The sequence below is a fragment of the Hydractinia symbiolongicarpus genome, chromosome 5 (genome assembly GCF_029227915.1).
Source record: "Hydractinia symbiolongicarpus strain clone_291-10 chromosome 5, HSymV2.1, whole genome shotgun sequence".
NCBI lineage: Eukaryota > Metazoa > Cnidaria > Hydrozoa > Anthoathecata > Hydractiniidae > Hydractinia > Hydractinia symbiolongicarpus.
Window position 1 is genome coordinate 17,382,787 of NC_079879.1, and position 26,408 is coordinate 17,409,194.

The 26,408-nt window shown below is 32.8% G+C and overlaps 2 protein-coding genes across 7 annotated transcripts; both read right to left on the bottom strand.

Moving 5' to 3' along the window:
• Positions 1-1,991: 1,991 nt before the first annotated feature.
• On the bottom strand, positions 1,992-9,549 carry LOC130645026 (uncharacterized). 2 transcript variants are annotated; one of them, XM_057450866.1, is made up of 7 exons: positions 9,325-9,549; positions 7,353-8,081; positions 6,922-7,170; positions 3,661-3,764; positions 3,181-3,263; positions 2,733-2,784; positions 1,992-2,218 (listed from the first exon to the last, which is right to left on the bottom strand). In XM_057450866.1, exons 1-7 carry the CDS (start codon positions 9,344-9,346, stop codon positions 2,132-2,134), a joined length of 1,326 nt encoding a protein of 441 aa, XP_057306849.1. In that variant the 5' UTR covers positions 9,347-9,549; the 3' UTR covers positions 1,992-2,131. The 2 variants fall into 2 exon arrangements, with proteins under 2 accessions (XP_057306849.1, XP_057306850.1); XM_057450867.1 differs by having other exon boundaries at positions 2,134-2,218; positions 3,181-3,259; positions 9,325-9,546.
• Positions 9,550-11,299: 1,750 nt separating this feature from the next.
• LOC130645027 (lymphocyte cytosolic protein 2-like) lies at positions 11,300-23,414 on the bottom strand. 5 transcript variants are annotated; one of them, XM_057450868.1, is made up of 18 exons: positions 23,262-23,414; positions 21,815-21,864; positions 21,366-21,396; positions 20,004-20,032; positions 16,974-17,028; positions 15,589-16,752; positions 15,254-15,309; positions 15,067-15,103; positions 14,735-14,854; positions 14,522-14,549; positions 13,833-13,952; positions 13,464-13,518; positions 13,316-13,344; positions 13,049-13,211; positions 12,650-12,748; positions 12,434-12,519; positions 12,133-12,178; positions 11,300-11,916 (listed from the first exon to the last, which is right to left on the bottom strand). In XM_057450868.1, the coding sequence occupies exons 1-18, from the start codon at positions 23,323-23,325 to the stop codon at positions 11,827-11,829; spliced, it is 2,322 nt and encodes a 773-aa protein (XP_057306851.1). In that variant the 5' UTR covers positions 23,326-23,414; the 3' UTR covers positions 11,300-11,826. The 5 variants fall into 5 exon arrangements, with proteins under 5 accessions (XP_057306851.1, XP_057306853.1, XP_057306854.1 ...); XM_057450870.1 differs by lacking the exon at positions 13,833-13,952; XM_057450871.1 differs by lacking the exons at positions 21,366-21,396; positions 21,815-21,864; positions 23,262-23,414 and adding an exon at positions 20,450-20,580.
• Between the last annotated feature and the right edge of the window lie 2,994 nt (positions 23,415-26,408).

Here is a 26,408-nt window from a genome sequence, read left to right on the forward strand (position 1 = left end):
AATAATAATGTCCTACTGGGATATAAAGTTTCTCAAAAACACTGCTAAATCCTTGTTCACCCTCATTAAAACTAATAACTGCAGATGCTACAGCAATTTCCAAAGTTGTATGGCTAGAATAAACACGCTTTGGGCATCTTTAATAAATCATGTTGTGGAGCGATTAGTATTGTTGCAAAGTTAATAAAACACTGTCAATCTGCTAGATTTCATTTGAGCAGTGGCGCAACGTCTTTGTTCGCTTCACGAGTACTGTTGCTCTAGAGAATAACATTTTTCCGTAATAAGTTTAAACCAATATACCTGTGGCATTTTGTTTTTTGATATATAACAGTCGGTGACCGTGGATAAATCCATGATTCAATCCATCCTTTATTTAGAGCATTTCGAGTGTCTCGCTACTGTGATTAACATTTTGCGTGACAGACAAACTTATACGGGCATTGTAATATAGACTAGCTGGGGGAACCGACGCCAGATTAAGTCACAAGTACCTGTGTGACCTTGTGTTGAATGCGCGGTGAAGCACGTAATAAGAGCCCTACACTGTGTAATTTCAGATGTAGTTAAAACATGGGGTTAAGCCATTAACTAAGCGTTAATGCCAGCAAATCCAGTAAAGCACTGGCAACGATACAGCATTTCAGGTAACTCCTTGTCATTGCAAATAACAGTCAGCTGGCATGTAATTTTGTATTTTTGTAATTTTTGCGAAAAAGTGTTCATAAAAGTTTTAAATTTATAACAACAACGGGATGAGCTCTTATATGAACGTAAGGTATCGCACGATTATATAGGCATAATAGGCTTTCCAAAAAAACTTTATCGCAACTTTAAAATAAAAATACAGGAAACAGCCCATCGTTACCCCGTCCAGCTAAAAAACATCATTAAGTAATTTTATTTTTCGGAATAAGTTTTTATGACAATAAATAAGATGAAGCTACCACACTGCATTTTCATTAGGCGTAGTAAGAAAGATTAAAGATTTTGTTGTAGCCAACTGTATTTATTTAGCTATTTTCACTTTTCACCAACAGCTAGCTAGATACCCCGTTGAAACTTAGTAAAAATAAGAGTGGCAAAAAAAGCGCAATTGGAAATATGGCTGACTAAGATAAAAAGCTGTTGTATCAAACTGAATGAAAAAGCTAGCAAGCTTCCTTGAAATCTATAGCTAATATACGCCAAAGTTCAAGATTTGCATGTGGCTAAAAAACGTAACAATATATTTACCTTAAGAAGTAAAAAGGCATAAACTAAAGTAAAACGAGTTTTATTTCAACTTCGTGTAAAATTGCCGATAAAAACGCATGCTCTAAAACGGCTCCAAAATACTAATACGTACAACGTTACGTTACATAAAAATCACGTGATATAAAGAATTATCATTTTTTTGGAAATGATTGGGGAAAATGGTTTAGCATAGAGATTAAAAGAGTTAAAACCAGATAAGATAATTGAGAAAATCAGAGGAAAGTCAGTCTCTTATAAGGATCTTTCCTAAAGTAAAATGGCTAAAAATACCTGGGGAGAAGGTTGGAGAAAGTGCCATTTCACAACCTTGTCCTTATCTTGTACTTTCTCTGAAATTGCGGCAACGCGGAAGCAATGTTAACATCTCGGGTAAAAAAATGGATAAAAAAATCTAATACTATGTGGGAATAAAAATGTGAGGTACCACACGTATTACTGAAAAGATGTGAGGTACCAAACGTATCACTAAAAAAATGTGAGGTATCAAACGTATCACTGAAAAAATGTGAGGTACCAAACGTATCACTGAAAAAGAGGAGAAAAATGTGAGGTACCAAACGTATCACTGAAAAAATGTGAGGTACCGAACGTATAACTGAAAAATGTGATGTACCAAACGTATCACTGAAAAAATGTGAGGTACCGAACGTATAACTGAAAAATGTGAGGTACCAAACGTATCACTGACAAATGTGAGGTAACGAACGTATCGCTGAAAAAGAGGAGAAAAAACCTTCAGTCACGTTTTATTTATTTATTTATTATTTACACGTTAATAACGCAATAAAGTAATAAATATTTTATTTAAAAATATACAATAATCAACATGTCCTTCTTGTTTTGTGTTGTACAATTGAGCAAGCTCTTTTAAAATTTACAGTGCTAGAAGTACCTGTGACTCACTTAACAAAATAGCATTCCGTCGATAAAAGGTAATCAGCTCTGGAACGGAGAGAAAAGTCTAAATTGGAAATTAATAGTATTGTATATATTGTATATATATTGTAATCAGGGCTTTTGGGGATCAAGGTTACCTTTAACTGTAAAAACGGCTAAATTTAACATTTTTATGCTGGTGGCAGTATTTCTGGTTTAAAGATAATAAAAAGTCAATGCTATCTTTCGACAGAAAAACTGTCGACTGGTTTTCGAAAAGGAGTCCTAAATATAGATTTAGATGGCCCAACATTATAATATCTAACTTATGGAAATTATTTTTAGACGGTGGTTTAAAACGCTTATTCTTCAGAGAAATCTCTGTGAATAATTACTTGCGAGACGTTGGCCCATAGAAAAATCCAAGGAAATTAAACCGTCAAAAACACCTATGAAAATTCACCCGTCGACACCGGCAGCTTCTTTTCTGACTTACAAACATATGGACAGACGAACGCATCCTTTTTCGCATCCTGTTTCAAAGTTCTATGCATATATAACAGAATAAAAGTGCGCTAATATCTAGTTTGTTTACTTACATGCAAATCGAACCCATCAAGACTATAAGAAGCATTTGGTATCGTTATTATTCTAAAAAAAATGAATAAAAACTGTCTGAAGAGGATAATCTCCATGGTCTTCCCCATAATATCGGTATGCTACAGACCCTCCAAAAATACAACAACAAAACAGTATTATGAATATAATTAAAATATCGGCCAAAAGTAAGAAAGTTTTTGATGTTGTCGAAAATTGTTTGTGGAATTATGAATTAAAATACAGTTTTTTTGGAACCATGCATATTTGACTGTACTGCAAAGAAAGTGTACTACTTCTAAAAGAGATACAATCTTTTTGAAGAATGGAAAAAAGTGAAGAAATTTTATTCGAGTCACGAAAATTATCTGACATTTTTTGTCTAGGAGGTAGCTCTAATGAAAATGTCATTATTGGTGATTGCTGCGAAAGCCTAAAGACTTTTCTTACCTAAAAGACCGAACATCGCCTTTATGATATACGTGCAATGTATACGGATGATTATCAGAATCTCGCACGACAAATGAACCTTCCTAAAAAAGAAGATTTTATAAAACAAACATTGCTAAGCAATTAATTTTTCTCCGCTTTCTATTTCTTGCTATCTCAAGTTATTTTCTGTCCCCTGTCAAAGACGCAATAAATTTTTGTATATCTTATCGTCACTTTTACTTACCTGGATATGTGTTGAAAAAAAGTTACCATGTTGGACAAAAAGTAGGTAGGTTTTTTGACGGTTATGGAAATTTTATCTGACAAACAATTTTATAAGACAGAAATATAGAAAAGTGACGAAAATTCATTTTAAAGTTATAAAAAATAGACAAAAGTAAAAAAGGTGGCCAGATTTATTTTCGACAAATAATTTGCCCCACCAAAATTATGATAAAATAGATTGGCAGGCTAATTTGCAAATATAATAATATTCACCTCTTGTTTTTTTCGTAATATATTTTCAGCCTCACTACGTTTCATTTTTCCTTTGTACCAAGAATAATTATTAAGTACAGTGGCTTCAGACTGTGGAATACATCCTACGGTAAAAAAAAGAATTTGGAAAGTTTCTAATAATACTTTTTTGAAAAAACAATGTCTTAACAACGTTCCCATGGACGTTTTTTTCCGGTGTATATTTAAAACGGCATATCGGAAAAGTGGGATGCGGGATGCAGGATGACCTATCGGGACAACATATCGGGATGCAGGATGCGAGACCGAACATCGCGTAGACATTAAAATAAACTACGCTGGAATTTTCTAAAAAGAATACAACAGTTAGAAATGAATGATTTGATTTTTTTTCGCTTGGTGAACTTAATGTGATACGAAACAATTTGTTTGACATTGAATTTTTATGTATCCTTTGGCGAGGTTGAGATATCAAGCAACAAATGTAAATGCCTCGCATCTGAAAAAGTAGTGCTTCGAGCTATACACTCTAAAAAGTGATTGAAATGGTTGATATTGCAGAAACCAGTCTATGTGTGAGTGTTTATTTCATTGAGTAAGAAAAACGAAAACTTTCGTGACTACGAATTGCCCATTTAGAGTAGAAACCAGATTTTCACAACATATAGCACAGAAAAGTAGACACAACTCTGTTTTGTTTTCTCGTATCTAAACTCAACTATCCGCGCTACAAATTACGGTCTACCGACCGAAATGATCAGGAAAATTAATGCGCGAAAAGTTTGCCAGTGTAGTGTGTTGAGATATTGTATGATTGCAAGCTGTTATTCTTATCATTGTGAATATTATTTTGTAGTGTGAAACTCGATTCTGGATTTTAGACGCATTTCGATTATTCTTCTGGACACGATTTTGTAACTGGATTTTGGATGTTTGCTTGCTGGACAAGATTTTACACATTTTGAATTTTGAATATATCTGTTTTTTGTTTATTATTTGTACTAATTGATACCAGCAAAAAGTAATCCCTTTTTGAAGGATATCCTTTCTACCCACTCTGCACATTTAAAATTTTCAAAGCAGAGTCGCCTTCCCTTATCCTTTGTGTTTTTTATAATTCACATTTTTTTGAATTTGTTAAAATTCTGTTAATTTTCGTTATACTTTATTAAGTCTGTGAAAAATAAACAAAAATGTTACTTATTCATTATCGAGTTTTTTTCGTGCGTTGAATCCATGGCGAGAAAAAATAACATTGACGCGGTCATTATTCTATTTCGATGATTTTTTTGCATCCCAAATCCTGCATCCCGCATCCTGCATCCCGTGTCCCAGTCAGCATCCCGCATCCGGCATCCCACTTTTCCGATATGCCTATTTAAAACAACATCTTTCAACAGAGATCTCCTCCGCCTATGATAACGACAGCCTTCCTGGTTGGAGGAAGGAAGGATATTAGAAATACAAAATATTAGTTGTCTAGAATACATTAAGTTTTTAGATATTGATCTTGTCAAGATTGTGCAGTTGGTGTTAATGCTGGTTGGAGTCCCCTGGGATCCATTAAACTTAATATAGTTTTCTGTCCTCCTAGATTAAACGTATTGTTGCTAGTCTATTTGCAGCTATCTGTGGCAGGCTAGCAACGTACGTATTTTAGTATAATTGTCATAAAGAATAACATTTCCTTTAGTTTCTTCCTTTATAGCAGATGTCATAACAAGTTTCTTTTATAAGAATTTAGGTGGAGCATAAATGCCCTGGCTTAGCATGTTAAATTTAAATTTCTCACTTTTTTAAATCGGTGTTTGCTGGAAGAGTTATTTTAAGAGTTTAGCGTTATATTATATAGATCACAACCAAACAATCTGGGTGATCGAAATGTCAATACTACGACCCAAACTTAGTGATAGACACACCAGTTAGATGTAAGTAGCTAGTAATGGAAATTTTAAACGTTCGTGTGTTGTAGATAAAGCAAAGCTAGAATTCTCATCCAGCAAGGGCGTGTATCTTGTTTAAGAGAAGTGGTTGATTCACAAACATTCACATTCGCGACATAGTTACATATGTTTGGTTAACCAGCAGAAAAAATGCGAGCAACAGCGTAAAAGAGTTTTATGATATATAACAGCAAGCGAGAGAAAAAAAAAGATTTATTTATTGTTTAACTGAATAATTTGAAAACATTCTGTATAGCTTCCGGTGGAGACAGAAAGGGACGTTGTATACCAACCTTACTAATAACTTTTCAAAGATTTCTACATTTATTCAACCTACAAATACACTGGACCTTTCAACTTGTGATATTGAAATAAAAGATACTCCTGATTACTGCTCAGTTAAAAGAAATTTATTGAATATGTCTTTCCCTTCTTTTATAGACTCAAAAATTCGCTAATGAAGTTGGAATCGATGTAAACAAACACCAATATGCTATTTACCAACACCGCCCAAGATAGCTAAGCAAATCTTCTGCCGGCAAAATTTATCACCGAAAAAGCCGTTAACTGCTACTTCATCAACTAACATTATGCCACCTCGACTCAATCGCGTGCTCTAGTTTACCGGCAAGCAGGCCTGGCTGGGTTTACCCAGTTAGAAGAATATCTTCTTCGTGTAATTTGATTTCACTTAACACGAAGATGACTTTCTCCTAACGAAGCAAAATTGCAATTCTATGGCACATGTTGGAAGAATTAATTTGTTTTCAAAGAGTTTGTGTTGTAAATATATCCAAATAAAAAGAAAATGGACACGTGGAGAAACAAAATACAATCTCGTATTTTGCAAATGGTTGTTTCTTGTTCGATTTGCTAGAAAAAAGATCACCGTTTCAAAATATTAAAAACAACATTGATGGCAATGTTAACAAAATATGTGGATAGCTGTAGCTTAGTTGATAGAGGGCTGTACTCATGCTGAAATGATGTGGTGTTCCATTCCCAAGATGAGCCGTGGTTGGAGAAAAATTCAGAAGGAATCTTCAAAAACTTTAGAACCGTGACGGTACATTTTTGGCGCCGTAGCTTAGTGGTTAGAATATTCGCACTTTGTGCGGCAGACACTAAGTTAAGTAAGTGCTATTTTATTCATGTTTATTTGTCTGAAGATAGATGAAAGTTGCGCCATTTTGAAATAAGTCCGACAACGTGTTTCAGACGAAAAACGTTTTGAAAATATGCAAAAACCGTCAGTTATAATGTGTAATCGTTGAAATAAACAAAGTAAACGTTTCCTTGAAATGCTGCGTGAATGTTAAATAATCACTATTACTCTAACCTTTTACTTGTGTGTATTCCTCCATTCGACAATCACAGGTTGAATTACATGAAGCTGATTCTTTTGTAGGTGACAACGTGTGTAGAATTTTTCGAACACCATCCAATGTAAATTTTTTAATCTTAATAATTTGTTCCTTGGTGTCTTTAAGTTTTGCGGGAAACTTTGATGGAAGACTATCTACGTCTACCATGTCGTCGTAATCGTTATCTATTTCTTCATAAACGTACTCCGAACTGCTGCTTGAATCTACATATAACAAACATGCAATGTTAGAAGAACATAAAACAACAAACACAAAAACGGCAACGACAACAATGACAATAAATACTCTGGTCTGCGTAATATACCCTTATTGCAAGTGCCCTAAACCTAAAGTAACACTAGAAACCTTGATTTAACAAATTTTATATGAAGAATTTTTTTAGTACCTGGTAAGGAGAACTGTGTCTGCCTTGAATTCCATGGAGTTTCAACGATAGGTCGTTGTTCCATGCTGTTTGTGCGTGATTCCTGAATGCGAAAGTTAGGTTTCTGAGCTGAGGGAGGGTCAGGTCTATACTCTTGATTTAGCACGTTATACCCTGGTCTGTGTGTATGAATCTTGGAATCTTCTTCTATATTTAGATATCTCTGTGCCGTGAAGCCAGTTTTGTCGTGTGACGCGTCGACAGGTATCTCCACTGGCGGGCGGTTTAGTCTTCTATTATTGTTTTGAAAAGGTTGAACACCTAAGTTGCGTGGTCCTTCTGGCAAATCTTGTTGAGGATAGAAATTGTTACTTTCTATGTTTAAAAGTTCTGCCAATGGTGAGGTAGAAACAAGCCTGTATTGCTTAGGTTTCTTCTCACAACTATTACTAACTTCTTGTGATGTAGGTTGTTGACTCGTAGGTAAAGGTGGTAGCGCTTTGCTGGTATGTCTTTCGGTAGAACCTCTTCTTGGAATGTTGGGTTCCGGTGCATATCGTGGTTTACTTATTAAAGATTGTTTTTTGGCGTGTTGCTTATATTTTGATTGACAGTTAATTCTTTCAGGTAAGGGAGGAGGCTTAACAGGTAATTGTATGCGTGCTTGGATCTCTTTTTGCAGCTTAGAATTTAATCTTGGGTGCAGGTCACGCTGATATGAAGGTGGAATTGGAGATGGTCCCCTGTTAACTAAGTAGAAATTAATAAATATAATTAAATTGATTTATGGATGACATTTTATTTTTTGAATGGAATTGGAGGAGGATGTAACAGGCCCTGTTGCAAAGGAGTGGAAATTTTGCCATTATCCAATCGTTTTAAATAACTTTTCTTTTCGGTGAGATGGCCAGACTTTTTTTATTTTCTTACTAGCCGATAAGGCCCGTGGAGAAATCGACTTAGGCAAGGGTACAATGGAAAAGAGAACCATAACTTGAATTTTGATGACGTCTGCTAGGAAATGTCAATACACAAAAAAATTTCGGAAATTTGTTTACACGTTGCCTTTATTGTGTAGAGCTGAAAACGCTGATGAATAAGATGTATAGGATCAAGCGGTTTTGACAAACGGTTAAGGAGATATAAAGGTTTAAAAGTTTTGCTGACGTCAGAAAATTCTCCCCAAAATTAAAAAAAAATTTTTTAGAAATTGGTATACCCGTTGCCTTAATCGTACAGAGCTTCGAACGCTAATCAAGAAAATGTATAGGATCGTGTACTTATGGCAAACGGTTACGGAAATATTGTGGTTTAGAAAGGTGTTTTGATGCCGTCATTAACCTGCTATTCCGAAACGGATTCAGCGACACAGGTGTGGGAAAACTAGGGTCCCCGAAGCGTGTCTATCAAGCATAATTATAATCTAGGAGGATATTTCCATCCTTCTAATGTTAACTAAATAACAGAACTTAACAACTTAAAGTAATATGTTTAAAACAAGAATGTGCAAAGAGCTTTTTTAACCGTAAACTGTCAAATACAACACTTCAATCAAAGCTAGTTCATGATGTCATGTATAATCAGTGGAATGTCTGAATCTAAAATCTTCAGATACATGCAAGATTTTTTTAAAAAATATACAAATTCTTAGGCAACTTTTCAAGCTTTTCTTATGAAATTGACTTGTTTCTTTTCGCGGGAGGTAAGCTATAACTTTATGTTTTAGAATAAGTACAGGTTCGATGGCTTATTTCTTTTCTAATTCATATATTTGTTGCTCAATCAGGTTAGTGTGCTAAATCAAACTTTTTTTATATGAAATTTACATGACTACATAAAAGAAGAAGCTATGCCTTATGATTCCTGTTTTTGAATTTTCTTTTTATCTACTCCAGGCATGTCTGTTGCTTGGAAATTATTACATTTTCAAATCTTGCTAATAAAGTCTTGCTTAGACGTATAGTTACTGTATGTTAAATAATACAAGCCATACCATTTTGTCTATTGGCAAACATATCTTGAACTTTTTCCTCAATCTCGTATGTTAATCGATTCTTGTGCTCCTGGCAATCAATAACATTTTTTCCTTTTATTTTGTACTTAATAACTGCTTGATAAAAGAACTGTGTTCTCGCTTAATATTCTTAAAGCAGACGTGCAAACTCAGCATCATTTACTAACGAAGGATGCCACAGTTGTGGTTTTCTCTTTTTTCACCTTCAAATATTTTTTAATAAAACTATAAAACAGAAGCATTAACATATGTTATTGGATGTTTCTTTCTTTTTTCTTACGTTTTTCAACGTTCTGGTATCTCTAAGGTGACGGAAAATTCAATTTTTTCAAATCTCTTTAACATAATCCCTTTTCACGATGCTTTAATACTAGCCATTATCTCAAAGGATAGAAACTTAATAAAGCTAGCACGAATTAACAAAAGGCTGATAACTGAAACCGCGTTTCACGAATTTGCTGCAAGCTGTCATGGAGCTAAAGGTAGCTGAGCAAAATGATATTGTGTAAGACAAGGTTGTTGTGTAATTTTGAACACCATGGAATTATTTGCTACTCAGAAGCTCATTTTATGTATCTTTCTAACAAACACTTATTACAACCTTGCCCCCTGGGCTAACGCAGCCATCAGCATCAGGGTTTGCAGTACATCAAACTATTATCTTATTTTCAAACATAAAAATGACATATTTTTCTTGACAGCAAAAAGGAGTTATTTTCCTGACTTTGACTAAAGAATTGCATCTTACGGTACAGATTACAGTATGACATACAAGCAGTAAGCCTACAGTCCAAGGGAATCCACCAATTGGCTTGCCGTTGCTATTTTGGCGAGAAAAAGTTAGTGTGAAAGAGAGACAACGAATGTTATTAATAGAGATATTTTTTTAAAGATCTAATATCTTTACTGTTATTATCCGAACCTTCACCAATATTGTTGACCATAACAGTCCATGTGAGGCTTTAATGTGTCGCGAAATGTTTTACTTAACTTCTGAAATCAGAGTTTTCTAAAAAGAAAATTATACGAAAACAAAAATTTGGTTCACTAGATCATGTTAGCAATCCATGACATTAAAATATAAATGTTGTTTACAAAGGCAAATTCAGCTTTTTGTTGTGCTTTTGTCTCCTTTTACATTCCACATAGAGTTGGCAAAATAAAAACGAGCGATTTTATACTATATTCGTTTCCACATATTCTTAACTTTCGGGAAAATCATCCTGACATACTTTTAGCATATTTTTAGCACAGTTAAGGTTGAAAGAATGAAAACTGGTGTGAAAATCATCTCTAAGGAGCTGTTGTTTAAGCAGTCTAACTTAATTCACTAACAGACGGTTAAGAAAATATATTTTACGCCAATGATGGGATACAATTGACTTACAAAGATTAAAAAACAAAGCCCAGCATCTATGGCCTTCTTAATGTTAAAGTATGGAGGGGACCCTGGGAACGAGGTTGTGCTATTCATTTAGTTACCCCTTAGAGCGTCTAAAAAATCCTTTTAGACTTTGAAATTTAAAAGGATATTTTTAAAGTTTATTGCTTCTATATAAGAACTAACAGGAACTTAAACGATAAAATCAGTTCAGAGTGAATTTATAAAGTTTAAGATTGGTACCAAGCTGCAACGCAGACTGCAGACGAGGTTGATTAGAGAGTAAACACTTAGTCAATCGATGAAAGTACAGCTTGCAGTCGCTATCCCAAATATTGTCTCGCAGTCAACCTGCAAGAGTAAAAATATCAAATCAATTTTGTAGTCACGTTGTCCTGATATCCAGTTAAGTCAGGTTATGTGTTGCGAAGGTGTACTTACGGAGGTGATTTTTTGAATACCTCATCAAACAAAATAAATTGTGCGACAAAAATCACCCGGAATATTTCGTCACTTTTGTCTAAGATTTTTTTCGTCTGATAAGATGGATTTTTTAAAATAAGTAAAAATATGTGTTTTAGATAAAATAATTTTATGAAAATACTTTGTTCATCTTTTAAAAACAATTATTTACAATATAATATTCACAACAAATTTTCTAAAGAAATCGAAAAACTTTGTTTAAAGACATTATGGGTAAAATAGCGTCTTGATATACATTTTGAGAATGATGATGGGTCGTCGAGTTTCTTTTGTTTCGATATATATTTGCTCCTCGCTTTGTAAGTTATAAGCTAGGAACGTAAGCTAAACAAGACAAAATTGATTGAGGCAAATTAAGCAAGAAAAAATAAGCGAGACAAAGACACATAGGAAGATATGGGTAAACGAGGATCTACCAAATTTTCTTATATTTTGAAGGTGCATGAACTGTTTTTCCTTAACATCGTCGTTTTCTTCACTTGTAACTCGATTTTTCTGTTCTCGTACAGGCTATCGTAAAACTTTAACGTATTCTTCGGTGGCTCAACACAACGGCAGGCGATGGATGGGAGTTGTGTTTAAGAAGATAGTTCAACTGATACGATTTACTTTCACGTTCAGGTTTTGAGAAGTACTTCACCTCCAGATATTAACGCTACTTTGTTCTTTTGATAATATGATACCAAGTCTTGTACTGTGGCAAAATCCTACCAAAGATAAAAGATTTTTTTAAAGATTTTTTTGTGTGGATATCGAGGCCAAACAGAAAACATAACATAGATTTAAAATTTTTTTGCCAGACCTTGAAATCCGCTTCATTGTTATTCAATAAGATTGCGCAATATTATGATAATCTCATTCATGCGCAAACATATCACCGCATAAAAAAATATCTTGAACTTCAAATTAACAGAGCGACTTACCTGATTAGAAGTCCCTAAGTAATAACGACCATCTTTTAACGGAACTCTAAAATAAATAAAATTTCAGTTTTCAGGTCATCTAGAAAACCGCACCCTTCATGAAGAGCGTAAATAAATACATAGTGCAGAGGTCAATTTCTTACTTTCCATTCTTGATTTATATTTTTTAAAAGCAAAAGTTTGCACTCTTATAAACTCGCCGATATTAGTCGTAAATTGAACTCCGCACCATGTAATTACGCCTAACAAATAAACAGACTAATTGCAGGCTAAATTCTTAAAGCTGCCGGACTCCACTTACCTCAAGTGAGTCACGTTTCCATTGTGATATACAGATATAGAGTAGCCTTCTCCTTTCGTTGTGTCTCTGATGATAAATCCGCCTTCCTATATAAACAGTAAGTATATGGAGTAAGAGAAGTGAAACATTTAGAAACACAATGTATTATTAATTCTCCCTTAATATCGTTCTATTTTCCCATTACAGCCCTTGCCTTTTTTTAAAAAGGAAGCTTACCATTCTTTTACTCTTTAAGGTTTGTTCTGAATGAATTCTGTCTATTTTTCCTTGATACCATGAGCAAACCCTCAACGATGGAGAGTGGGAATGTTGAGGCTAAAGGAAATCAAATACTGGTCAACAAAACTTGTCTCGATAAAAGAAAACCCAACATTTTTTTAACGTCGAGCAAAATAAAAGACTTTAGTCTTCAAACACGGACAACGTGCAATGCTTAACCCACCATTTCATTTTGATACACGGAAAACTATTGTTAAAGAGAAAAATACAAAAGCATATCTTTCCTAAAATGTTCTCTAAAAATATTACTAATAGTTTCGTTATAGGTGCTCACACAGAGAAAAAATACTGAATCAACGACAATAACAACGCAATAGACAAGGACGTAGGTTTTACCAGAGAATGTCGCTGAGTGACATTAGGTTTACTAGGAGGCGGTACAGGTGGCTTCGGCTGTTGACTAATTTGCTGTCGTTTCAGACTATTATTAATGATGTTTATCGGTAGACAAGGTACACCGGCGTTGAACGGTCTCGATAACTCTTCAGGTTTTGATGGTCTAAATATATACTTTGTTTTATACTTAAAGTTTTATGCCGTTTACACGACAATCCAACGAACAATCAGAAATAGTTTTTACGCTTTTAATACTTCATAACTCACATAGGTATTGACCTCTTTGAACTCATCGCCTGAATTGAAAGAGAGAAAAAGCAGATAATAAAAAGCAAAAAAAAAGACATGCAAACAAAATTATGGACAATTTACAAAATAAATTTAGGAAAAAACATTTTTTTCGTAATAATCTTACTGGTTTAGCATTGTCAGAGCCACTTCGTCCCTTTTCTTGGGTCAACGGGGTTGCGCTAAAACGCAAAAAAAAATTTTTTCAATGAAGTTTCATACGCCGCTTATAATTATTTGTATTTGGTTTGGTATTCAACCCAATGCACGGGAGGATGTAGTAATTTATAATGCATATTTTCCGTTTTAAAAATTGAGTAAAATGGTATGAAAACGGTTATCATCAACCTAGTCCCCAATGCTCCTTAGAGTTTTATAAACCTTCAGATTCTATACCGATTAAATATCTAAGCAGTTTTTGTAATGAGTTAGAGTTCTTGTGATTTTGTGAGAGCTGGAGCGCAATGCGTAAAATGAGTTTTTCTGAATTATATACCATGGCAGTTGTAGATTATGTTTAAGTTTATTGCGCATGTGCTCTACGTTCTCATTGTCTTTTTTCTGCTGACAATGCAAACCTGCCAGCCAGCCATGCGTTAGGATGTTAAGTTCTAACCTGAAACATGAAACATGCAACATCAAAGCAAAGGAAACATAATACTTGATGTCAGGTTGGTCGGATATATTAGGAGTGTGCGTCTATTTTGTTACACATTCATAAATGTGGTAAGGTTGTCGGGATGTACTAGTAGGTGTAATGTTGGTTAAATGCCCGAAAATACGAATACGGTTGGTCAGATATCCAAAAGTGCGTGTACGGTTGGTAAGAAATCCGAATATGTGTGTAAGGTTGGTCAGATATCCGAACGTTTCTATACGGTTGATCAGATATCTGATATGTAGACGGTTTTTCGGATATGCTAAAATATGTTCACGGTTAGGAAAATTTGATTGATCAGAAATAGCGGAGCGTGTGTGTAGTCAAATTTTTGTGATCCGTTCGGACCCTCCTGGATATAATGTTGTAAAGTAAATAAGTGTTGCAAAAATATACATCGTTTAGCAGTTGTATTATGCTGTCCTAAGTATTATGTATTTAAGCACTGATGTGTCTACATAGGTTTCTGAAAGTAAACAAACGTTACAGTGTTTTTTTTTAAAGTTATATAAGTAAAAAGCATGTACCTTTCTCTTGTGTTTGGATTCATATTGCCTAAAAAATATAAAATATAAAAAAATACAAAAAACATTTTCTTTCGTTTTTTGGGGGGTGAAGTAGTCTAGTATATATACGTGATATACCTTTTTGTCGTATTTATTTATTATCAAAACTTATTATTCTTTTATTCATTTACAAATTGATTCATTCAGTCCATGGAGAACATCAATCATACATACCGTCATAACTATGTCGTGGCTTCATGCGTGCATCATCAATAGCTGGTTGTGATGGTAATTTCATAACGATTTTTGGTGGTCTGGAGGGCGGCGAAATTCGCTTAGGATCTTCAAAACGTTCTACAAATAAAATTATTCTCTTATTTACATATGTCCAATAAACATACGGTTTCAAGACCAACGGCTAATTACACTAAAAAAATTACTTATATATTCGATTCTAAAAAATAAACAAAGTTGCCATAACAACTAAATGACGCAATTTTGCACAACTTCGGTTTATTTTCATTATTATGATGGCTGGTTTGGAAAAAAACTTGATATGCTCTTACCAGGAATCATTGGAGGAGTATCTTGATGGTTGGAAACCTGAGATGAAAATAAATTAATAAATAAATGGAAGATTAAACGAAGAGAAGAAGTAGGGAAAAATACAAAAATATTACGTGCTAAAAAATCAAAATAACATGTGAAACATGTTAACATTAAAATGTGGAACAAAATTTCTGATCAACGTACAGGATCAATGTATTGCAAGCTTTCACTTCTGCCTTTCCTGGAGGCCACTGTAGGATCTAAAATTTTGAAATAAGAGTTAAATTAGTTTCATTCAGCATCAGGACCGCAAGCTCGCTAAGAAAATATTAAATACACATTGGGTTACTAGTTATTCGGAAAACTCAATGCACTAACTGTACTACAAATGACTTTGAGTAAACAACAGATTTTTTTTACTTATAAGCTTTTAAATTTGCATTTTCATTTTCTCTACGAGAATTTATTCATGCAAACATTGGACATTAATTTGCAATGTCGTTGCGGCATAAATTGCAAGAAACGCTTATAAGACATACTGTTTTCTGGTGGCATTTCATATTCATCTTCATCAGGCACCTTAATGTTAGGATCAAGTTTTCTTGGTGGTGGAAAAAGTGGCATATCTTCTTCTGCATAGACATAATCTTCCATCTCTTGCGAAGGTTTCGTTGGTGGAATACTTCTATTTCTAATCGGTGTCTGATTGTTATGAATGTGATGTGTCGGGATAGGTGCAGGTGGGCGGGAGCCTGGTTGTGATTCGACGACCTCGTAAGCTTCTTGTTCATCTTCATTAGGATTAGGTAAAGGCCGCGACTCCATTGGTGATCGTGGATGGTGGTCAGAACGAAAGCTGTTGTGCGGTGACGAATGCAGTGAAGGTGGTGTTAAAACTTGGTTTAAGTTGTTTCGGAAGGAATTCTCTCTTGATGAGAGATTTGTTGGACTGCCTAAACTGCCGCTCCAGCTACTATTACTCTTTGTGCTACGCTGGCTGCTGTTGGAATTGTTCCTTGACCTTACAATATCAGTATCGCACACTTCGTAATTTTCAGGTGTATCGCACACTTCATATGTTTCTTCAGCAACAGGTGATCTCTCTTTTTGTTTTATAGTATTGATTCTGTTAAGAAATTCATGAGTGGGTATAGGTTTTTTAGGTTTATTTGGAACCGCTGGTAATCCCCTCTGCGACATGTCAGGACGTGGTGGAAGATCGTTCCTCCCTCTACCATCGTTGTCTTCTAGCGGATCTACGTACATTTCATCGTTCTGTTCGGGCACTTCATAATTTTCGGGATTACCATTGACTTCGTAATATGAATCGGGAGTAGGCTCGGCGTTATATCCATGTTGTGAGCCATTATTATTACTGTCTTTACGACGCAGCATTGAATTATGGTCGTTGTTGTTCATGGAAAACGTGGATGGTGGATTTCGCCGAAATTGTGTTATCATTTGATTACCTAAAGGTAAACTATTCCGAAATGGACTCGGGACTTTTCCACCTCCAAGGTTTTGAGCAAACATGGCTTTTCTTTCGGTTATAGACTGAGCTGCGTCTTGATGTTTGATATTTTTGTTCAAGTTATTGACTTGTGATGGTTTGTTCGATATAGGTGGTTTTATTGGTAGTCTTTGTTTTTGCTGATGCCCTAGTTTTGGTTTATTTCCGCGAATAACTGCCGGTGGTGCAGTACCTAGATTACAATTAAAGAGGTATATAGGTCAATGTGGCAAAACTAGCACCTAGTTTATTGCACTGGTACAACAACATGAACATAAGTAAGGATAAGATAAATCTTGCATCTCAAACATTAAAAAATGAGTCACCAACTAGGATTAAAGCTATATCAAATGACACTGTGTTCAAGTGTTTGTCTACACTTGAAAGAAATGCTGAAAGTGAGATCATACGTACCACTTATCTCATCAGGATCGGGAACATCATATAATTCCTCTTCGACAGGTTCCGGCTACAAGTAAACTTAATGAGTCAGATAAACAAGTAGAGGAATGTTAGTAGAAATGACAAAGCATGAGATAAAATAAAAAATAATTCACAATACGTAGAAATGGTTTATCATGTGGCTATCACGTGACATCAGAAGGAGAGCTGTAAAACAAACAACTCTAATAAAAACAACAACAAAAATTAACTTCATATTCAAACAATAAACATAGAATGATGGGTTAAAAGTTGGCGGTTATAGTTAAGAAACATTAAAACTGAACACAACGACAACGACGACGACAAAGGCAGACATGTTAACACACACGAAAATACTTACGAAAATACTTACAAAAACACTAAAAACTTCTTTCATGTTGATGTTTACAAATAAAGTTAACTCGATGTTAACACTTATGTTTTAAATAGTACAAAACTCATAAGAGTTACGGGGGATGAAATAAACAGATAACAGTGTTGAAAACTTCATTAAGATAAATAAAGCTATTGTATATAATTAATAATAGGCTTAATTAAGCGATTTGGCACATTCTTAAGAATTGTATAGACAAGCCAAAGTTGCTCGTCTTATTTTTTATAAAATTAAACTATTAATTTTTTCAATAATAATTTTCACAAAATATTTTAACGAGTCGCATGCTCATAAGCCTAAACTAACCCCTCAGTTAAAATTCAGGATGCTGCTTTCTAAACAGAATCCTTTCAACATACATAAATTCTATGTAAAATAAAAAATGTATAAAAATATATGATTTCCATTAATTTTTCTATACTGTGCCCTTAACTGTATCTCATGGGAGGAAAATTGCGTGATAACAGAAATAAAGAAATCTGAAAAAGTGTTTTCTCACTGTTAGCATCGATGACAGTGACTATGTTAATCTATGGGATATACCAATGCAAATTAATTTTCACACTTGAACTAATTCAACACTCAACTTTACGCCTCAAATCAATCTGAACAATTTCCAATTTCCTTGTCATTTCACACTAACCTGTTTCAAATTTTCATAAATGTCTTCAATTGACATTCGTCTGTCAAAGATAGGCATGTTTTTTTATTCTCGCTAAGTGTTTCTCCGTACAACTATAAACTCAAAAAATCGTTCTCATATGCAATGTATCGAACTCGTGTGCGACGTAACAAATCTGTTTATCGAAACAAAAAACGGATTTAAGAATTATTTGAGATATTTTTCAGAATTTAAGACACATTCCAGAAGTAAATAATAATTTGAAAGTTTCTAGGATCATAACTTGTGGACCGTTAAGTTTCTTTAAAAGAGAAAAAGGCTGTAAATAAATAATAAATGTTTTACAACAAAAAACATACAAATAATAACATATACTACATATTAATACATTAAATTAGCATAACACATTTTGAACCTTTGGCACCCTCCTTCGTCTTTGTCATACGCTTCTGATTTTAATTTTTTTTATTTATATCCGCTTTCCCTCCATGAAAAAAGGATGTCTGACAGTATGATGTTGACAGTAATTGCGAAACTATGAATAGTTTTATGATCTGAATCTGCTGACACATTTTCATTGTCAATATTATTGCTGACGTGAAAAAAGGCATAAAATGTTTAGCAGAACCTCAGTTTGTTTTCTGCCGGTAATTTGACAAGGCTGTACGCACGCTTTTGCATCAGAGGTTGCTGTCCTCCTAGGCCGGGCGAAAATGAACATAGAAGGTTAATAAACCCCATTTTTTCTGAATCGTGTGATCAATTTATTCTGTTTACATATTTACAAAATCTATACATTGGTAAGGCTGCGTTGTAATATCGTCGGCAGGATATTAAAATTAAAAATAGCGTAATTATGACATCATAATTTATGTGGCATAATTAAATCGAAAAGTTCAAATTGCCATTAGAATAAAAACAAAAAAATTAAAAAAATGTCAGGCGCATTTGCATTTTTAAATGGCATAACACTACACTTTTCCTAATTTGAAGCCTTAAAATATTCTTAAATTGTTTTAAAGAAAAAAAAATTATTCAAAAATTATATTCCTTAAAATATTTTGTATAACTTTTGAAAGAAAAAAAAACTTATTTTATAAGAAAACTCAACTAGAAGAATTTTACCAAGTTTTTTAATTTGAAGCCTCATAATGCTTTTAAAGTGTTCCTAATTTTTCTTTTTATCACTTTTGAATTTAAGGGAGCATTTCAGTACTTGTTGATACTAACAGAGTATTAAATGAACATGTTCTCTCGTTTAGGACCTCAGTAGACATATTTTTTTATACATTTTGCTCTAATAAAAAAACTTTAACACCTGGGTATGACCGTAGGTGTTTTACAGCACAAGGATAAGCTTTTGTGTTTCTATAACACTAATACCTTTCTTACTGGATTTATCACTGCTTGTTTAACACAGTAAGTAGAATTTAGGTCTTCTCATAACACTTGAGGATGATCTACATCAGTTAGATAAAGATCATATTCCATGCTTATACAAGTGTTACTTTTATTCAACTATCCTAAACGCCTAGAATAATTTTTACTGGTCATATATGTCTTATTCAGGTGATTTCACCCTGGCCACCCTGTAATATACATGTTGCTATAATAAATGAACTAATGTGAGAGTAATAAAAAAGATTAATCCATTGTGATCATGTATATCTTATGACTTTGTAGAGCTGTTTATCTGGAGGCAGATTCTATCCACTAAATTTTTAACAGGTTTTCATTGTGTTATTAAGAAACAATTCAATATCAAACTAATGCATATTAATTGAGACAATGCAAATTCAGTACGTGTTTTTAACAGTCAAGAAAAAGAGGCATTTCTTGTATTAGTCATGTCTACATAATCGAAATTAAGTAAAATATGAAATAAATAAAAAATAATAATAAATTAACAAGGAAAAGAAGAAAAGAACAATACAAACCCAATTGCAAAACAAAAATGTATGTGAAAATGTAAATAAATAACTCAATTTACAAAAAACAAACTCACAAGTAATTCTGTAAATCGTCTTGAGTTGTCTAAAATCAAAAACAAACAAATCTTAGAAAAAATACATATCGAAACGAACTAAAAATTCTGTCAGCCACGAAATCTCCATCATGCTAGTCACATTTACTGTCAGAAACAAAAACATACTCCTTTTGCAAGTTTTAGCAGAACACTCAACAATTGAAGCAAATTGTTAAAGTCATTTTCGGGGATAAAAAGGAAGTTGAGATGGTAGTCCTATTCTGCGGAAAATTTGATAAAATGGAACCTGATAATGTGATATTTTAGAATGTAACAGGTAAATGTAACAATTATAAATATCAACAAATTCATTCAAAGAGCAGAAAAATATTTTCGGCTATAGGATCTGCAAGAAGATATTGTAAACAAATTAGGGCAAATAATACGAACAAGATTATTATATTAAGACATTGAATTTTACTTACAACGTGACATTTTTAGCTATATTTTTATTCCTGAAAGCAGCTGCTCGTGTAAAAGATCTTTAATTTTAATGTCAACATTTTATCTGTGTTATATGGAAAGCAAGTTTTAACACATACTTTGTTGATATATCTTTCAAACAAAAACAAAACATCAAATAACTTGATGTTTATAAGAAAATTTCACTTTTTATTGTTTGTCTCATCAGGGAAGATAAAACTTATTGTTACAAAAGACAAATAAAGATTTTTTATGTAAATATGATTTAAAGTTTGAAGAAAGCACCACTTAAAAAACATCAAATTGGCGATGTAAAACTAGGAGTTTACACACACATTCTAGAACTGTAACAAAACAGTAATTTTTATGCCCCTTTTTTAGCAAATATGTACTCTTTTATTTAAAACATACATTAATCTTCGCTTGACTATTTTTTATGAAGCATTATCATGTCTTAACATCTGTTTGCTTGTTTGTTTGTTATAATCACTTTTTAGTTAAAACATGTGCACTTTTGAGAAAAAATGGATAAAAATTTTTTGGTTTGTTTGCTTTGCTTTCAACCTTTGCACTTAAATTCTTGTAATTAGGAATTATGCTTAACCCTGTTCATGTACCCTCCTCCACCCCATCCCTGGGCCCTAACCTGTAGTATTCTATATTCTACATGGATATGCCTAACCTACACATTTCTGCAGCCAATTCACAAGTGATTGTGCTTGAGGGTTGTAGGATGAATATAATTAACCCTGAATTGATATTTGTAACAAACGAATTTGACATTTAGCATACACATTTTAATTTTTCATCCGACCCTAAGTGGTGAAATGATGACTGCAAACATAATGGTATTCCTGTCTTTATGAAAAATAAAACGTTTCTGGCCTCTCTTGACAAAAATGAGAAAATTGTTCCTACCATCTAGTTGATCATCTTCTGAGTCTGAGAACTAAAAACAAAGTAACTGTATGAACAAAGAGCATTAAATACTATCCAATATAAAGTAGTTCAAGTGAAAAAACATATTATCGTAAATCAAATTTTCCCACAGTTTATAAACTAAAGGAGAGAAATAATTTCAAAATCCTCTAGGAATTTTTTTGTGAACCTTATAATCTGATTTCCTACAAAAACCTTCAAATTTTTTGATGATATTACATTAATTTTTAATTCATTTTGTTGTTGTTGAGAAATTGGATGTTTGCTTATAGCATCACATTGGAGCACATTAGTTGGTTATGAACTTTTACCAAGTTAAACTTAAAACGAAAAAAGCAAAGGAAATTTTTTATAATAACCCAGCAGTTCCGGGCACGCAGTCAATTTTGAACAGTTACATATAAACAAAAAAGTTTAAAATTCCATACCTCACCATCCCATTCATCACCATCACTTTCCACATCATCTTCAAATGCATCTAAAATTACATGAAACAATTTTACAGAATCTACTCACAAACTTTGCCTATTTTATTTACATTGCTTTGGCTATTAAACTTACTATAAACCCATAAACCTACTGAACATGGAGAAACGAGATAAAGATTTAGGCATTTATATATTTTTGTTTAACAATGTTTGATAGTTAATATGCAGTCAATTGTATATTTAATTATAATTTAAAATAATTTGAAAAGAACATTATCATTCTACTATCTATACCTTCTGCATGTTCTAACTCAAAGTATAAGCCTTGGTCATTCATTGTAGTCCAAACGGCTGTTTCTTGTGCACTTGGGTATAACTAACATTTTTTGTATAAAAGTTTTTAAAAAAATAAAAAAGTACGAAGATAATTATTATCACCTTTAAAACATACTATAGAATAACTTCTTACAAATTAATGAGAATTCTATCATAATATAGCCCCCACTATAAATTTTTACAAGTTCATAATAAAGAAATGTTTTACATGGATATTGTTATTGATATCTATGGAACAAGTATTTTAGAAGCATTCTTAAGTGTTACATTAAAAGAAGGTGGGAATTGTTACTAAATTATCCTAGTAATCTCACGCTCTTACTTTTTTATAAGAAACATGGTGATTTGTATTTATAAAGGGTTTTAAAATCAGCTACTTAGCTCCACAATCAAAATAATATACACAATAGCGTCAAAAAAAATTAAATGTTTTATTTATTTGTTCTCAACAGTTAATAAAACATCATGTTTGGTCTGCTGCATTCCCAACAAAAAAAATACTTTAGACATTTTTCTTCCTTTTGTGAAATATAACATCTATAAAAATCTATACAAGAAACCCGTCAAAAACAACTGTAAACCATGATCAGGAAATACTTTTGACAATTAAAACAACTATTAGGGTTGACCTTGTAGGATGGGGAAGGAAACTTGCTAGGGAGTGTTAATTAAATCTTACCCACTCTTCAAGTAAATTAACAAAACAAACAAGTGTAAAAAGTACACAGTACACACAAACACATAAAATAATCACAAAATTGCACTAAGTGCAAGGTTTATAAAGAGCTGTTATTCCCTGCCTTGCTACTTCTTTCAGAAAGGAAAAATCTTTTTACTTGTTTATCCAGGATACACAAATATCTTCTGAACTTAAAAACAGACAGGTAAATAGATGTTTGTAGAAACGTTAAAAAAGAAATATTTTCTTGTCTCGTAATATAAAATACACAAAAGCCCTGGGAAATTTAGTAATTTGAGATGAAGAAAACTTGGAAGAAAATGACTAGGATTGGATAGTATATAATTTGATTTGAATTACTTTGCAAACCTTTCTCAGATCTTTGAAGTTTATATAGCAATAGGTGTGAGAATTTAATTTAAACCTTCCTACCTGATTTCTGCTCGAATAGATGCACTGCATTCTGAATTTCGCTTGAGTTTCCATAGTAATCCATTTTTAAATTTATTTAAGGCTGGAAAAGAAATTCTAATCAACTATAGGACAGCTTCGTAAATAGGGCAACCATATATCCACCAAATTGAAAACAGCTACCAACAAAGATAAAAAAAAAACTTGCCGTAAAAATATTAAAAAATGTATACCTATGATATACAATTTTAAAACAAGAAACTTGTACCTCAATTACAAGCAACCACACAACACAGCACACAAGAAATGCAGATAAAAACTAATTAAAAACTAATTAAACTCATATATAATACCACAGCAGAAAGAACACTATAGATGCTACTAAAATAAAGATTAGCACTGACAAAGTTATCTTACATCAACAAAATGAAATCATAAATAAATAAAAAAAGGTAAATATCTAATTTGATAGCAACACTGCACTACATAAGTATAAATAGAAACCACAAAAACTTTTCAAAAATCCATGCTAAAGATAAACATTAGAAACCTGATTCCTAGAAATTCTACAAAGTGACGTTTACTTAAGCTGTAATTGTATCATATCTTAACTTCAAATTGACTACAATTAATGCACTGTATCTTTAAACAATATTAGAGAATTATTTTTTTTATTGTTTCATAATAGGTCATTAACTGCAAACGCATGCAACAGCACACTTGTAACATTCTTTACCAGTTAACTTTTATTATACATTCACAGCTTGGAAAGGTTGGTAAAGTTTGGCACAAAGATTGGAAAGCCAAGTTATTTTTCAGTTTTTGATTTCAAATGCGCAGTGAACTTCAAACAATATAAAACAATGCATAGGTACATTGACTGTTTTTGCATATGAATGTACCAAATTGACACAGATATGTATAACGTTATGCAAACTTGTTTACCATAGTTGATTGAACTTAAATCTTTGATTAACAGAAAGACTAACAAGAATTCATTAGCTGCATATAAAGACTTATAGAAGATTATATAAAACAGCAAAAATATAATAAAGTGCCCTGGAAATTACCATGTTAGCCATAATATTCTTCACACTAAACCAGCATATTTTGCACAATTAAACACAACATAAAAATGGGGGAAGAGGTTTTGTGGTAAACACAACATTAAATGTGTAGAAAACATTTTTCAGCACAACTTAACGTGTTAAAATGGTTATGGCTGAAATTTCAAACTGTAGTGTATATGAAATAAGAAAGGTTTCTCTTTCTACTTACACATGTAATGTTTCTGTTTCTGTTTCTTATATTACACTGCAATATAATCATGTTATTGTTAAAGTTTCTACGCCAGCTAATGTAAATATTATTATACATTAAATAAAGCTAAATTTTAGAGTTAAGATTTAAAACATAAAAAAATTGAATTGTTATAAGCCATTCATATTTATCACCAGGTAATGTTTTAAAAGCATCAAAAGTCTACAACTAACAAATAACATTTAAAATCTTTTTGTGTTTCAATAAAGCTTTATAATTGCATAATTGCTATTATAAAGCTATGACAATATAACCAGACTTAATCAGTAACCAACATAAACTCTAAGTTACCGCAAACACCAAAATAATTTCACAGTAAAACCAAACTATAATATAACACACACTGTTAACCTACAAATTAAAACTATTGCTATTTTGTTTTGTTAAAATACTAATATGGCTCAGAAGAAAACATAATTCTTTTCAAAAAACTTTTTTTTCAACTTTGAAAATCAAATAAGTAAAGTAAACAAACGCAGATAATCTAACATAAATACATCATAAAAACCATTATTTTAACACAAGTATGTTTATGACACCAAGATCCCGATATTTATGACAAATGTTTCAAAGTGTTTTAACATGGAATACTCATAACAAAAAAGGTGTTTAAAACTACTGAAAGTAAAAACAGAAAATGGCGAAAGAACGTTCAAATTTCAAGGTGCTTTACTTTATAACACACTGCCAAATGACCTAGGTGGATAAATTAAAAGTGAAATTAAGAAAATATATACCAATTAAATGTATTTTACAATTTTTGCAAAAATCATATATGTGACTCTCCAGAGGAATTTGATAACAAACACTTACCTTTTAACGTTACATCGCTACGAAGAACAAAAGAAATAACGCTAATTAACGCTAGAAAAAGTTCACTTTAACATTATAGCGCTAACATCAGATAACACTGCAGTGTTGATTATCATTGCAAAATAGCGCTAATGTTGGCTAATAACGTTAATAGCGCTAAATTAACGTTAAAAGCGTTAAAAGCGTTAATATAATTTAACATTGTCTACATATTCTGAAGCTTAAAAAATTTTTTTAAAAAAAATAATAGGGCCAAGTTGTGACTTATAGAAGGATTGATCTTTGTGGCGCATTTACTTTGTGGTAGAAAACTGGTTGACGTTTTGAATCAGGAACCCCAAACACGATGATCAAGCTGGTATAGCAAAACTCTTAATCATAACTTCTTTTTCCACATGTCCGAAATAGTATGCATGACTATACTGTTATTTTCATAAATTTATTGCTTATTTTTCAGATCATCACAAGTGTATAGGCAAAAATATGCTTTGTTTTCAAATTAAAAAAAAATCTTTATCCATGTGACTTAAAAAAAATTATACCCGATGTGGGTTTCGTTTTTAAAATTGTTTGAATAAAATTCATTAAATTCGGACCTGCTATGGTTTCCAATTATTTTGTCAAATGAAGAAATTAGCTACAATTAAATCCATGATAAAATGTCTGTTCTGCCTGTAAGTGCAGTTTTGCAGACTTGCTTAATCCGTTGTTGCCGTTCACCTCCGCATTAGTTAAAAACCGCATGGCTGGATTTTTGTCTACGTAGTTTTTTTTAACTAAGTCAGGATGGTCAGGTCGGCTATGAATAGGCTTGCTCATGGATTAAAAGGACCATGACTATTCAATAATTTTGAGATCTAAAAGTGTGTGATCAAGACGGAAATTTATCGGACGTTTTGTCCGAAGAAAGTTCGAAACGAGCTACGGGCAGTCAGTCTTGCAGGAAAGGTCTCAGCTCTGTTCGTATTATTTGACATTCGCTGAAAAACAAATTTTGCTGGCACAGGGAAAGTCAAAATGGCATACTCACGCTTT